This window comes from Somniosus microcephalus, chromosome 13 (genome assembly GCF_052327205.1).
Source record: "Somniosus microcephalus isolate GS21.2 chromosome 13, FLI_Smic_1.0, whole genome shotgun sequence".
Classification (NCBI taxonomy): domain Eukaryota; kingdom Metazoa; phylum Chordata; class Chondrichthyes; order Squaliformes; family Somniosidae; genus Somniosus; species Somniosus microcephalus.
The window spans coordinates 43,753,510-43,768,478 of NC_140999.1; the positions used below are offsets into that span (position 1 = coordinate 43,753,510).

At 45.8% G+C, this 14,969-nt stretch overlaps 1 protein-coding gene across 2 annotated transcripts in view; it reads right to left on the minus strand.

The window, feature by feature from the left end:
- matk (megakaryocyte-associated tyrosine kinase) overlaps window positions 1-14,969 on the minus strand; it is a 225,889-nt gene that overhangs the window by 144,090 nt on the left and 66,830 nt on the right. For both annotated transcript variants that reach the window (XM_086004846.1, XM_086004845.1), the window contains 3 exons: window positions 14,008-14,123; window positions 11,023-11,242; window positions 4,248-4,341 (listed from right to left, as the gene is read on the minus strand). In XM_086004846.1, the coding sequence (XP_085860972.1) occupies window positions 4,248-4,341; window positions 11,023-11,242; window positions 14,008-14,123 (430 nt within the window). The remainder of the gene's footprint in view (window positions 1-4,247; window positions 4,342-11,022; window positions 11,243-14,007; window positions 14,124-14,969) is intronic.

Here is a 14,969-nt window from a genome sequence, read left to right on the forward strand (position 1 = left end):
TGGAACTGTACCCCAGTGACAGTCAGTGTCTGTGGAACTGTACCCCAGTGAGAGTCAGTGTCTGTGGAACTGTACCACAGTGAGAGTCAGTGTCTGTGGACCTGTACCCCAGTGAGAATCAGTGTCTGTGGAACTGTACCCCAGTGAGAGTCAGTGTCTGTGTAACTGTACCCCAGTGAGAGTCAGTATCTGTGGAACTGTACCCCAGTGAGAGTCAATTTCTGTGGAACTGTACCCCAGTGAGAGTCAGTGTCTGTGGCACTGTACCCCAGCGAGAGTCAGTGTCTGTGGAACTGTACCCCAGTGAGAGTCAGTGTCTGTGGAACTGTACCCCAGTGAGAGTCACTGTCTGTGGACCTGCACCCCAGTGAGAATCAGTGTCTGTGGACCTGTACCCCAGTGAGTATCAGTGTCTGTGGAACAGTACCCCAGTGAGATTCAGCGTCTGTGGAACTGTACCCCAGTGAGAGTCAGTGCTGTGGAACTGTACCCCAGTGAGAGTCAGTGTCTGTGGAACTGCACCCCAGTGAGAGTCAGTGTCTGTGGAACTGGACCCCAGTGAGAGTCAGCGTCAGTGGTACTGTACCCCAGTGAGAGTCAGTGTCTGTGCAACTGTACCCCAGTGAGACTCAGCGTCAGTGCAACTGTACCGCAGTGAGAGTCAGTGTCAGTGGAACTGTACCCCAGTGAGAGTCAGTGTCTGTGGAACGGAACCCCAGTGACAGTCAGTGTCTGTGGAACTGTACCCCAGTGAGAGTCAGTGTCTGTGGAACTGTACCACAGTGAGAGTCAGTGTATGTGGACCTGTACCCCAGTGAGAATCAGTGTCTGTGGAACTTTACCCCAGTGAGAATCAGTGTCTGTGGAACAGTACCCCAGTGACATTCAGCGTCTGTGGAACTGTACCCCAGTGAGAGTCAGTGTCTGTGGAACTGTACCCCAGTGAGAGTCAGTGTCTGTGGAACTGTACCCCAGTGAGAGTCAGTATCTGTGGAACTGTACCCCAGTGAGAGTCAGTGTCTATGGAACTGTACCCCAGTGAGAGTCAGTTTCTGTGGAACTGTACCCCAGTGAGAGTCGGTGTCGGTGGAACTGTACCCCAGTGAGAGTCAGTGTCTGTGGACCTGTACCCCAGTGAGAATCAGTGTCTGTGGAACTGTACCCCAGTGAGATTCAGCGTCTGTGGAACTGTACCCCAGTGAGAGTCAGTGTCTGTGGAACTGTACCCCAGTGAGAATCAGTGTCTGTGGAACTGTACCCCAGTGAGAGTCAGTATCTGTGGAACTGTACCCCAGTGAGATTCAGTGTCTGTGGAACTGTACCCCAGTGAGAGTCAGTTTCTGTGGAACTGTACCCCAGTGAGAGTCAGTGTCTGTGGAACTGTACCCCAGTGAGAGTCAGTGTCTGTGGAACTGTCCCCCAGTGAGAGCCAGTATCTGTGGAACTGTACCCCAGTGAGAGTCAGTTTCTGTGGAACTGTACCCCAGTGAGAGTCAGTTTCTGTGGAACTGTACCCCAGTGAGAGTCAGTTTCTGTGGAACTGTACCCCAGTGAGAGTCAGTATCTGTGGAGCTGTACCCCAGTGAGAGTCAGTTTCTGTGGAACTGTACCCCAGTGAGAATCAGTGTCTGTGGACCTGTACCACAGTGAGAATCAGTGTCTGTGGAACTGTACCCCAGTGAGAATCAGTGTCTGTGGAACTGTACCCCAGTGAGAGTCAGTATCTGTGGAACTGTACCCCAGTGAGAGTCAGTTTCTGTGGAACTGTACCCCAGTGAGAATCAGTTTCTGTGGAAATGTACCCCAGTGAGAATCAGTGTCTGTGGACCTGTACCCCAGTGAGAATCAGTGTCTGTGGAACTGTACCCCAGTGAGAATCATTATCTGTGGAACTGTACCCCAGTGAGAGTCCGTTTCTGTGGAACTGTACCCCAGTGAGAATCAGTGTCTGTGGAACTGTACCCCAGTGAGAGTCAGTGTCTGTGGAACTGTACCCCAGTGAGACTCAGCATCAGTGGAACTGTACCGCAGTGAGAGTCAGTGTCAGTGGAACTGTACCCCAGTGAGAGTCAGTATCTGTGGAACTGTACCCCAGTGACAGTCAGTGTCTGTGGAACTGTACCCCAGTGAGAGTCAGTGTCTGTGGAACTGTACCCCAGTGAGAGTCAGTGTCTGTGGAACTGTACCCCAGTGAGAATCAGTGTCTGTGGAACTGTACCCCAGTGAGAATCAGTGTCTGTGCAACAGTACCCCAGTGAGATTCAGCGTCTGTGGAACTGTACCCCAGTGAGAGTCAGTGTCTGTGGAACTGTACCCCAGTGAGAGTCAGCGTCTGTGGAACTGTACCCCAGTGAGAGTCAGTATCTGTGGAACTGTACCCCAGTGAGAGTCAGTGTCTGTGGAACTGTACCCCAGTGAGAGTCAGTTTCTGTGGAACTGCACCCCAGCGAGAGTCAGTGTCTGTGGAACTGTACCCCAGTGAGAGTCAGGGTCTGTGGACCTGTACCCCAGTGAGAATCAGTGTCTGTGGAACTGTACCCCAGTGAGATTCAGCGTCTGTGGAACTGTACCCCAGTGAGAGTCAGTGTCTGTGGAACTGTACCCCAGTGAGAGTCAGTGTCTGTGGAACTGTACGCCAGTGAGAGTCAGTATCTGTGGAACTGTACCCCAGTGAGAGTCAGTTTCTGTGGAACTGTACCCCAGTGAGAGTCAGTTTCTGTGGAACTGTACCCCAGTGAGAGTCAGTGTCTGTGGAACTGTACCCCAGTGAGAGTCAGCGTCAGTGGTACTGTACCCCAGTGAGAGTCAGTGTCTGTGGAACTGTACCCCAGTGAGACTCAGCGTCAGTGGAACTGTACCACAGTGAGAGTCAGTGTCTGTGGAACGGAACCCCAGTGACAGTCAGTGTCTGTGGAACTGTACCCCAGTGAGAGTCAGTGTCTATGGAACTGTACCCCAGTGAGAGTCAGTGTCTGTGGACCTGTACCCCAGTGAGAATCAGTGTCTGTGGAACTTTACCCCAGTGAGAATCAGTGTCTGTGGAACAGTACCCCAGTGAGATTCAGCGTCTGTGGAACTGTACCCCAGTGAGAGTCAGTGTCTGTGGAACTGTACCCCAGTGAGAGTCAGTGTCTGTGGAACTGTACCCCAGTGAGAGTCAGCATCTGTGGAACTGTACCCCAGTGAGAGTCAGTGTCTATGGAACTGTACCCCAGTGAGAGTCAGTTTCTGTGGAACTGTACCCCAGTGAGAGTCGGTGCCTGTGGAACTGTACCCCAGTGAGAGTCAGTTTCTGTGGACCTGTACCCCAGTGAGAATCAGTGTCTGTGGAACTTTACCCCAGTGAGAATCAGTGTCTATGGAACAGTACCCCAGTGAGATTCAGCGTCTGTGGAACTGTACCCCAGTGAGAGTCAGTGTCTGTGGAACTGTACCCCAGTGAGAGTCAGTGTCTGTGGAACTGTACCCCAGTGAGAGTCAGTGTCTGTGGAACTGTACCCCAGTGAGAGTCAGTGTCTGTGGAACTGTACCCCAGTGAGAGTCAGTGTCTGTGGAACTGTACCCCAGTGAGCGTCAGTGTCTGTGGAACTGTACCCCAGTGAGAGTCAGTGTCTGTGGAACTGTACCCCATCAAAGAACAGCATCTGTGGAATCCGTAGCCCAACAAGAATCAGTGCCGTTAGGAGAGAAGGGCAGAAAGTAATTTCTTCCCGAAAACTAATGTTGCAACGATGTCATTATAATAAAGAGGGAGAGGCAGAGGGACTCTCTTGCCTAAGGGATGAGGAGAAGCAGCAGAAGCAAGAGAAAGGGAAAGAGGTTGAGAAAGATCCTGTTTAACACTGGACAAGAAGAGACTGAAAGAGACACGGTTGTGGGGGTGAAAGGACAAGATCTGGTGAGGGTGATGGGGAACTGCCAAGGGGGAAGAGACAGAAAGACTGTTGAGGGGGGAATATCCTGTTGAAGGAGGGGGCAGTGAGACCCTGCTAGGTGGGAGAAACATCCTATTGAGACAGGAGAAGAGAGAAAGAACAAAACCCTGTTGCGGGAGGGTCTGTTCCTAAAATTTCTAATGCTCCAGAGCAAATGAACACCCCGTACCCTGCTTAATACAAACCCGCTTTCATGGTGAGCCGACGGGCTGGCTATGCCTTGAACAGTATAGAATGGAAGAAAAGGTTCTGTAAACGTGAAGGACTCACCCACAGGTGTTTACAACAGCTTGCTCACTTTGAACTGTTTACCTTTCGAGAACTCCTCGGCAGCTGACTTTGTGCCCTCCTTAAGTTTGGGTTTTGTTAATCTAGTGATGAGTCCACATGCATCTTTCATATAATGCTAAATAAAATAAAAAGGACAAAGAAGAACAGATTCAGACTTTTGGTCCTTCACTTATTGGCAGCCCAGCCACTCTGTTGAGATATTCATCACCTGTAGATGAGCAGTCCCAGTGATTAGCACCACCCAGTGCATCCTGGAACCATGCTCAGGAACCAGCACCAAGACATGTATGTAGAGCAATGGCACATTATGCTGGACATTTATTGTCAGTTATTTTGCTCCTTGCAAGCAAGAAAAGATGATGAGTATTCATTTGTGTGTTACAAATTAGAGGTCAGCAGACTCAAAGCACAGAATGAGAGGCCATTCAGCCCCTCCTGCCACAGCCCCATGTACAGTCTGCTTTATCATGAACCCATTTCTCTTGTGGGCTGAGAACAAACAGTACATTCTCCGCAGCCAGACTCTGACTCGTGATTTTTCTTGAGATCATTGAGCCAGGTAACCTACAAGTTTGCCTCATACAGTTTTCCAGGGAACACTCAACCTTCAAGTGCTGAACAGTCTTCCAGCTTTATTACTGTTTCACTTTGATCCCCTGCTCAGGTGCGGACTCATGCCAGCAGGAGCCCTTTGGTACCTCACCCAAGTGTCCGTTCTTCACGTGTGACCCTGGACACTGAGCTTTAGCGGAGTATTCAGCATTGAGATGGTGTCCTAGCCGAGACCAATCCTGTCCTCATCCAACATCTACAAACATACAATGTCCAGCAGAGGTTGCTGAATAGCGACCAGGATTGGGATATTTTTACCCTTTCTCAAGCTCAACAGGTACCCCCACTTGATCCAAGCCCTGGCTTGGATCAATCAGCTCAACACAGAGCAGTGATCTAACCTGGGCCCTTCCTGTCTGTATGCCTCAGCTCCACACTGGGTGGTGTATTTACCAACTGAGCCATCACAGAGGTTCTTCAAAATACATCTATGAGAAACTCAGTTGAACAACGGGTTAATCAAAATATCCCCGGTCCCACGCCCAGAGCGATGTACTCCCCCAATAATCCCATAGAATTGATGTTGGAAGAGTTACATTTTAGCAAACTCTGCATGAGCTATTTTATACTAAATGTATAAAATATTGAGAAACATATTGAGAGAGTGGTTAGCAAAGCATATGGGACCTTGTGCTTCATAAATAGAGGTATTGAGTACAAAAGTAGAGAAGTTATGCTGAACCGCTATAAAGCACTGGTTAGGCCACAACTGGAGAAATGCGCCCAGTTCTGGCCACCACACTTTAGGAAGGATGTGAAGGTCCTTGAGAGGGTGCAGAGGAGATTTACCAGAATGGTTCCGGGGATGGGGGATCTTAGCTACAAGGACAGGTTGGAGAAGCTGGATTTGTTTTCATTATAGCAAAGGAGGTTGCAGGGTGATTTGATAGAGGTGTACAAGATTATGACAGGTTTACATAGGCTAGACAGGGAAAGGCTGTTCCCACTAGTTGATGGTACGAGGGCTAGGGGACACAGATTTAAGATTTTGGGCAAGAGATAGAGAGGGGATGTGAGGCAAAACTTTTTACGCAGCGAGTGGTGAGGACATGGAACTCGCTGCCGACGGAAGTGGCGGAAACGGACACACTCAATGTTTTCAAGGGGAGACATAATAGGCACTTGAGGGAAATAAACTTGCAGGGCTACAGGGATAGAGTGGGAGAATGGGACTGACTGGTTTGCTCTACAGAGAGTCGGCACAGACTCGATAGGTCGAATGGCCTCCTTCTGTGCCGTTATGACTCTATGATTTCATGTAAATATGTTTTCTATTTAATAAATGTTGTAGTCTAATAACCAACCACATTAAAAAAGTTACCTAGGGTGTGAAATACAAATGTGTCTCTGTAACATGTCTGTAAGGAAAGTGTTTTTTTCACTAGTTTTTCAGTCAACCATTAATTCTTTGCCTCCGTGCATCTGCACACTGTTGCATCATACTGTACTTTAATCTGGACTCCGTTGAGCAGGGTTGGTAGCTGTAGCTGCACAGGTCTACATAAGGTTTAACAAATCTTGCGAGTTGTGAGCACTGTCTACAGGGTGAATTCTTTTTGTTAGATCACAGCTGTATGCTGTCAAACCCTGATTTCTGTGGGTGTCACCTTCATTTTCCATTGAGTTGTCCATCTAAAATTGCCACCATGAACTACCTGGCTGAAATAGGACATCTTTCCCTTGGTGGTTCTTCCCCATCAACTGTATCTTCTCTCCCTCCTCTCAAAGCTGTTGAGGCTAGATCAATTGAAAATTTCAAACCTGAGATTGATAGATTTTTGTTAGGCAAAGGTATTAAGCTGATAACTCCATCTACCTGCCTGGTTCTAAGATGTAGATCAGCCATGATCTAATTGAAGGGCGGAACAGGCTCGAGGGGCTAAATGGCCTACTCCTGTTCCTATATTCACACCCAACTTTTGCATCATGTAGTCACTCTATAATGGTTCCAAAAACCCCATGTTAAAAGTGGTAGACCTTCTTGGGTGGCCAGGGATACCACCCCTGCCAGATACTTTTGAGGCCTACAGTGATCTGAAACCCTGAGACCATTTTTCATTATTTTCCTTTCCTCCCATCTTTCACTTCCATCCCGCAATGAAACCAAATTTGGCATAATTTACATTCAGACATCTTGATTTATCTTGGAGTAGATTTTCAGCTTGCCGCCTGAGTATAAAAGTGGAATTGGAAATGAAAATTAGGCAGTTTCTATAATGGGTGGCAGATCCACAATGCTAGTTTATGCTCGGGTTCCAAGTTGAAAATCTATCACATTGTCTTCTCTCCTCTTTTCAACCTTAGATGGTGTCCTGCACAATGCGCTCAATCCTTCAGTTGGGTTGTTCAGTTAAAGGAAAACAAGTAAGCATATGTCACACATGAACACATCTACCAAATGTTTATCTAAAAGAAAGAATTTCATTTATAAAGCACCTTATTGTGCCTCTCAGTCCCAAAGTGCTTCACATAAGTTACTTTGAAGTGCAGTTATGGTTATTGTAAAGTCCAGATTTGGTTTCCTTGGGCTGGATTACACATCCCGGCAGATATTTCCAAAACAATGGGCCGAAAGTCCGGGCCCCTAGCAGTGCACCCCCCAGTATAATTCTGGCAAGAATGCGGTGGAGGGGCTGGAAATTGTCATGGGACCTGGGTACACCAGGTCCCCAGGGGAGGAGGGCCTATTTAGGGAAGAACCTCCATCTGTCGCAAACATGGCCCCTGAACTTAGAGCGAGCGGGGCCTGAGAAAAGTACTTTTTGCAGGTTTTTCTGTAGAATATGCTTTTTAGATTCAAAGTTGTTCTTGTCTGAAGTTTATGAACAGTCCTTAATAAACCTATGTAGATAGACATACTTTGGTTATCTTATGTTTATGGGATCATCGCATGGGAACCATTAGTTGACTGTTTTTGCCTATTGTGGAATGTGAGGGAATTGTTAGGAGGCTGCTTGGCTTGGGAAACATTGAGATTGATTGACATGCAGGCACAACAGCAGGCTCAGGGTACCCATAGTGTAATGAGTGATTAATGTATGTAAGGCAGACTTAAAGTATAGAATGTTAAACGTTCCTCGGAGCGGAACTGGACTCAGGTGACTGCAAGACAACTTGAGTTTGATCATCTTGGAACCTTGTATTGTTTAGCAGGCTGTATCTCAATGTTTTATTTACTATGTTTTAAGTATAAGCTTTGTATTTTAACTTCTTTATTTCTTGTATTGTAGCTTCTTTTATAACTGTAATAAACCTATAGGGGGGAAACATTGGGTTGTTTTGTGCCTCCCGTTAGTGCCCTATATGTATGCATCTATATATATATCATATATCACAGCTGTCTACGCCACATGTTTATGCATCTATATCATATATTACAGTCACCCTATTACCATATATTTAGAAATCTATACCATACATTGCAGGCATCTATACCCTATATCACAGGCATCTATACTCTATATTACATTTGTCTGGGGAAATGTCTTATTGCTAAGATTGTTGATAATGTGGTTGAGTAGACTGTCACGCCCCCCCCCCCCTCACGCCAATGGTGGAATAGCCAGCTGACAATCATTATCCAAGTACACACATGAAGAATGAGCACGTGGTCGATCCAACAGAGGATGGCCCATGCCCCAGCAAGAGTTACTGGCTGAAGGACAAGAAGAGACAAAAATGGAAAGAAACTGAAATAGTTGAATTTTGGCGGTTTATTTGCTGCACATCTTTCAAGTAGCTGTACCATTACAGGTACTGGATGTAACACAGGATGTGTGGTGACTTGAGAATTCGAACCAAGTCTCTGAATTGACTGAACTACCGCCAGTGAAGTTGCTGCTCTCTTGAAAAAAGAAGGCTGAGGGATGACCTAATAGAGGTCTTTAAAATTATGAAAGGTTTTGATAGAGTAGATACAGAGAGAGTGTTTCCACTTGTGGGGAAGAGCATAACTATAAGATAGTCACCAAGAACTCTAATAGGAAATTCAGAAGAAACTTCTTTACCCAGAGAGTGGTGAGAATGTGGAACTTGCTACCACAGGGAGTGGTTGAAGTGAATAGTATAGATGCATTTAAGGGGAGGCTAGACAAGCATATGAGGGAGAAGGGAATAGAGGGTTATGCTGATAGAGTTAGATGAGGAAAGACGGGAGGAGGCTCGAGTGGAGCATAAACGCTGGCATGGACTGGTTGGGCCGAATGGCCTGTTTCTGTGCCGTATATCCTGTGTAATCCTATGTACCCCAGGAAGAACTGGGGCCTTCAGAAAGGAGGAAAGAAAATTGTTTAAAAAAAAAAAACAAATAGCCAGCTTCCAGTTTAACTTTAAACCTAGGCAACATCAGCACTTACTTAGAACCAAACAAAAGCCTGTAACATCTAAGTGTAAATTTAGCAAACACAGAGGAAATTAAAAATAAAAACAGAAAATGCTGGAAATACTCAGCAGGTCAGGCAGCATCTGTGGAGAGAGAAACAGAGTTAACGTTTCAGGTCGCTGACCCTTCGTCTGACGAAGTATTTTCAGTATTTTCTGTTTTTATTTCAGATTTCCAGCATCCGCAGTATTTTGCTTTTGTACAGAGGAAATTAATATATTTTTAACATTTCTCCCTTTTAACTTTGTTCCACTACATCTGCTGTAAAAAGTCTGTGCGAAGACAATTTAACTTCCTTTCTTACATCCCAGAGCCCCCCACCCTAATCTCTCTTCAGTTTACGACACAGTTCTGGGCTATTTTTGAACTTCCTCTGTGTTGCTTTGTTTAATGCTGTTTGCAGAAACACTTCCCATTACTTACACTCTGAGACCAGTAAAGTTTCCATTACACTCTAGGTGTCAAAACTAGGGTTTATAAATTTAGGGGTGGGGGAATATGTGCGTTTAATTAATCCCACAGCGATATTTGGTGTATAGTTTGGTGAAGCAAAGATTGTAAATATGGGAGGAAGGACAAAGGAGAGGACACCCTTCCTGGGGTTAACCTCCAAACTAAGGTCTCAGACCCTGTAATTTGTGATCGCGTGTGTGTTAATATTTACAGCAGCAGTTTAATAGAGAGGCTGAAAATTATAAACGTTGGATCTTTTGCTCTTGTCTTTCCTCCACTCACTGTACAACTTGTCTGTCTTGTTTGTCCTAAGTTCCGAATGCGATGTACGACACTCTTCCTCCTCCTTGAATTCTCAATGTTGAAATCAAGACTCGTTGCGCCATCTCCCACCCTAATACATCTATCCCATGGCCTCCTCACCTCCCTCAGTCTTCACTTGCTCCTATGATCTACAGGCTTTTAAAGCTCAAACTTTGTGTTACCTAATTTATCTCACTTAGGTTTTTCCAACAAAGAAAAAGAGCCATTGGGCTGTAGGGTGATGTAGCACATTGGAGGTAGGCTAAGGATTGGTTAGCTGTAGATGTGTCTGTACTGTCACCATCTGTACCATCGCAGAGAGACTCAACACTTCCTCACAGGGAAAGAGGGAAAATCAGAGTGCTGGTTTGATGCTCCTTTGTGAGAATGGATTTCCTTGGAGATTCTCCCTCTCCGTCACAGTAGCTTCAGCAGAAGTTCAACAAATGTACTGAGGAAATTCACCCCTTAAATCTTTCTAGTTTGACTCTATGATAGTCACCATCTAAAATCTGCAGAAAGCACTTTTGCTGATGTTTTATGAAAGAATATTACCAAGAGTTCCCCAGTGGTTCAGTTGGTTAGGATGCCTGGCACTGAGGTCTACAGATCAGGAAGGTCCTAGGTTTGATCCTTAGTGCTGAGTTAGCTGATCTCAGCTGGGGTGAAGTAGCGGGTACTACATCTGGCCTCATTATCTCAGGATTAGGGAGGAGAAAATCAGCCAGGGATCATATTCCTGATTGCCAAACACAGACTCCTGCTGGAAAGTTCACACATGAGGTGATGACTGGATCAGGCTTGGCTGAGATGCCTTCCCTCGTTGATTAGCCTGCCCAAATTCACTGTTTAGACTCATGCATGAAGGAGGGCTACCTGGGCAAAGTCCCGGAGGGTGCCTGTGGAATCATGCCCAGCACGAGTCAGCGTGAGGAGGGGAGAAAATGTCATTTATTGCACACTTTGATCTCAGATAACCTGCTCCCCATGATCTTTCATTGTGTAATGCAAAAATGGTCGCATGAACAGAAACTGGATATAGCTCACCTCAATGAGTTCAATGAGGTTGTAAAAATAGTTTTCTTCATCAATCGTTAGTTTATTGTCTTTGTAAATGACGCGATAATGACTGATTTCCTCTTTCGAGCTGACACACAGCACATAGTCACCAGGATGTCGAATGGACTCTCGCACCAGGAAGAGGCCATCTTCTGTGGGCTGGAGCACCTTCACTGCATCTTCGCCACTGATCTTCCCGTGGAACCACCTCACCAAGAGTGAAGAACAAACAAATGTTAGCAAGGTAGTCCCAAGATATCCTCTCTCCTCAGGCAACTATTTAACCCCTTTAAACTAATCATTTTTCAAAACCCCAAATTCTTCCCACCCTCGTTCTTGTGTATTAATCTTTTTGCCGATTTTCTCCCCACTTCTCCTGAAGGTGCTGACTCAGGCTGAAGGAACACTCCACTGGTGCCAGCTGCTCTTGGGTACCTCACCCAAGTGACCATTCTTCATGTGTGAGGCCAAACGATGAGTGCTGACAAGCTATTCAACTGTGCGGCGAATGACAGATGAACCCCAGACACATGGAGGTAGATCTTGATTTTGTTCGATAGTGTAGAACGGGTGATAGCGAATCAGCAGCTCTTTTTACATCTCTCCCGATTATTATTTCCATTGACTTATCGCACAACGTCAAGATCTACTTCGTGCACTTTCCAGCATGAATCACTCGAAAACAATAAGGAGTGGGTCCTATTGATGCATTTCCTCTGTAGCTATGGATCACTGATGCCAATTGTAGTGCCTGAAGCTGTTGACTCATCTGAGATCAATGAACTCAGACTGGAGACCTAGCCTGGGGTCTTCCTGGTCTGTGGGGCTCAGTACCACAGCGGGCAGTGCATTTATCCACTACAATTTAGGGCACCATGTTATGTGGAGACTTGTGGTAGCTGAATTTGTTTTGATTGGAGCCCTCCCTAAACCTCTCCGCCTCTCTCTCCTCCTTTAAAACGCTCCTTAAAACCTACCTCTTTGACCAGGCTTTTGGTCATCTGTCCTAATTTCTCCTTATGTGGTTCAGTGTCAAATTTTGTTTGATAAAGCTCCTGTGAAGTTTTACTGCGTTAAAGGTGCTATATAAATACAAGTTGTTGCTGTTGGAAATGAGAAGATTGGGAGCGGACATGTTCCAGGTTTTACACACTGAGCGCCAGAGGTTGAGGAAGGGACATGAATGTGAGCACAGAGCTAGAGAACAGGAGGATGAAGTGAATGAACCTTAAGCAAGACTTGAGATTATAGGTATGTTTTTTCTTTCACAGAGCAGTTGATACTTGGGATAGACTACCAACAGTCAATGTTGGGTTGACTGAAAACTTTTTTTAAAAAAGAGCTGAAATATCTGGCTGGGAATGAGACTGAGGGTGAAGGGATCGGAACAGACATAGATGATTGTTTCCTGTGTGGAACATGATGACCCCTGAGCTGTTGGCAGCATGGAGATTCCATGATATGGATCTATAATGTAGGATGGGTGTTATAGAATCATAGAATCGTACAGAAGGAGGCCATTCGTCCCGTCATGCCTATGCCAGCTCTTTGAAAGAGCTATACAATTAGTCCCACTCTCCTGCTCTTTCTCCATAGCCCTGCAAATTTTTCCTTTCTAAGTATCTATCCGCTTCCCTCTTGAAAATTACTATTGAATCCACTTCCTCCACCTTTTCAGGCAATGCATTCCAGATCATAACAACTCGCTGAATAAAAAAGTTTCTCCTCATCTGCCCACTGACGTTTTTGCCAATTATCTGAAATCTGTCTCCTCTGGTTACTGGAGTTTTATTTACCATTAGGAAGCAGTCTCACTCGTAACCTTCCTTACAACTTCTCAGCTCTAGATCACTTAAGAGAGGCCCTTCCTCAAGGAACAGAGATGAACCTTCCTTAAATAACCCATCTAAGATCTTTTTTTGTTATTTATTCATTCACAGGATGTGGGCATGGACATTAGTGAACCAGATGGGTTTTACACAACAATCTGGTAGTTTCATGGTCACCATTACTAATACTAGCTTTTTTTAATTCCAGATTTAGTAACTGAATTTAAATTCCCCAGCTGCCATGGTGGGATTTGAATGCAGTCTCCAGATCATTAGTCCAAGCCTCTGGATTATTAGTCCAGTGACATAACCACTATGTTACTGTACCCGATATATACTAGGGAGACTGAAACCAGCGGGTCCTCTGTGACAGACTCAGTAATCTAACGCGTGAGCCAGGCAGGTCTGCTGTACTCCAGTGCTCCACCCAGCGTGGCTCATTAATGGGAACCTGGAGGCATCGACCTGTCACTGGAGGCTGGGATTCTTTCCCCTCAATTCAAGATAACCTCATGTGGTCCATGCCCTAACAGAAAGGGTGGCCCTGGCTGGATAGGCAGTAGGAAGTCTACTGGTGCTCTGTGTTGGCAAGAAGAATATTTTTAGGTGATTAAACTCCAGCACACTTGGGGGTCCCTAACCCTGGGTTTTGCCAGATCTGTGCCTAAGCTCTTTGGAGCTAGGTTTAAGTGGGGTGCATCCAAACAGGAAGAGAATGTGCCCTCAATATTGGGAAATAGAGGAGGTGATTTTCATTTCCAGTGTATACCGTTGGGTGGTGTTGTCTGATGCGCCCATCCAATACAGTCAGAGGGAAGTCTGATCAATGTTTGAAGTTGAACCTCATTTACATTGAATAGGCAAGCTGTCATTGCTAATCAGGGATGTCAGCCTTGGCACAGTAGGAGCAGTCTTGCTTCTGAGTTAGAAAGTCATGGATTTAAGCCCCACTCCTAGACTTGAGCTTATAACCTAGGCTGACACTTCTGTACTGATGGAGTGCTGGACTGGTGGAGGTGTCACCTTTCGGATGAGATGTTAAACTGAGGCGCTGTCAGCGATCCCATGGTCCTATTGGAAGAATAGCAGGAGAGTTCTCCTGGTGTCCTGGCCAACATCTATCCCTCCAAATCCAGGTACTTACGGCATCAGACTGATGTTGGGGTCATCTCGAATGGCCTCACGCTCACGTAAGTTGCTTCTGGATATCAGACCTTCCTCCTCGGTCTTGTTATTTTTTGCTCTATACCGACCCTTGCTCTGGTTACAATAGAAAGGACACAGATAGGTAACTAATGAACCTAGACATTATACAGTTATAATCCTTCTCTCCCTTCTGTCATCCAACATCTCTCTCTCCCTCATTGCTATTGTTCCTGTCACTCTATCTTACTGATACCACTTCGATCAGTGCTGGACTTTTCTCTAATATAAAAACAGAAAATGCTGGAAGTACTCAGCAGGTCAGGCAGCATCTGTGGAGAGAGAGGAACACAGTTAACATTTCAGGTCGATGACCCTTTGTCAGAACTGGAAAAAGTTAGAGATGTAACAGATTTTTAAGCAAGTGCAGGGGCAGGGAAAGGGGGGAGGGGAGGAAAGAACAAAAGGGAAGGTCTGTGATAGGGTGGAAGGCAGGAGTGATTAAATGACAAAAGAGATGATGGTGCAAGGCAAAATGAGATGGTAATGGAACAAGTTAAGAAACAAAAGATGACTCTAGATGTGGTGCAAATGGCAGAATCATCAACAGCTGCCAGTTCTGACAAAGGGTCACCGACCTGAAACATTAACTCTGTTTCTCTCTCCACAGATGCTGTCTGACCAGCTGAGCATTTCCAGCATTTTCTGTTTTTATTTCAGATTTCCAGCATCCGCATTATTTTGCTTTTGCTGAATTTTTCTCTCTTGTTCTTCCTAAGCTCCCAATACCCCATCCTACGCATTCTCCCTCCTCCCAGCATCCTTGCAATTTTGAAATCAACTTATCACACTATCTATGACTCCAGTTTGTTATTTCCTGGGAACTCCTCACCTCCCTCAGTTTTCCCATCTTCGTGCAATCCTTTGGATTGTTTGGGATGTGTGGATGGGAGAGTTGATTGG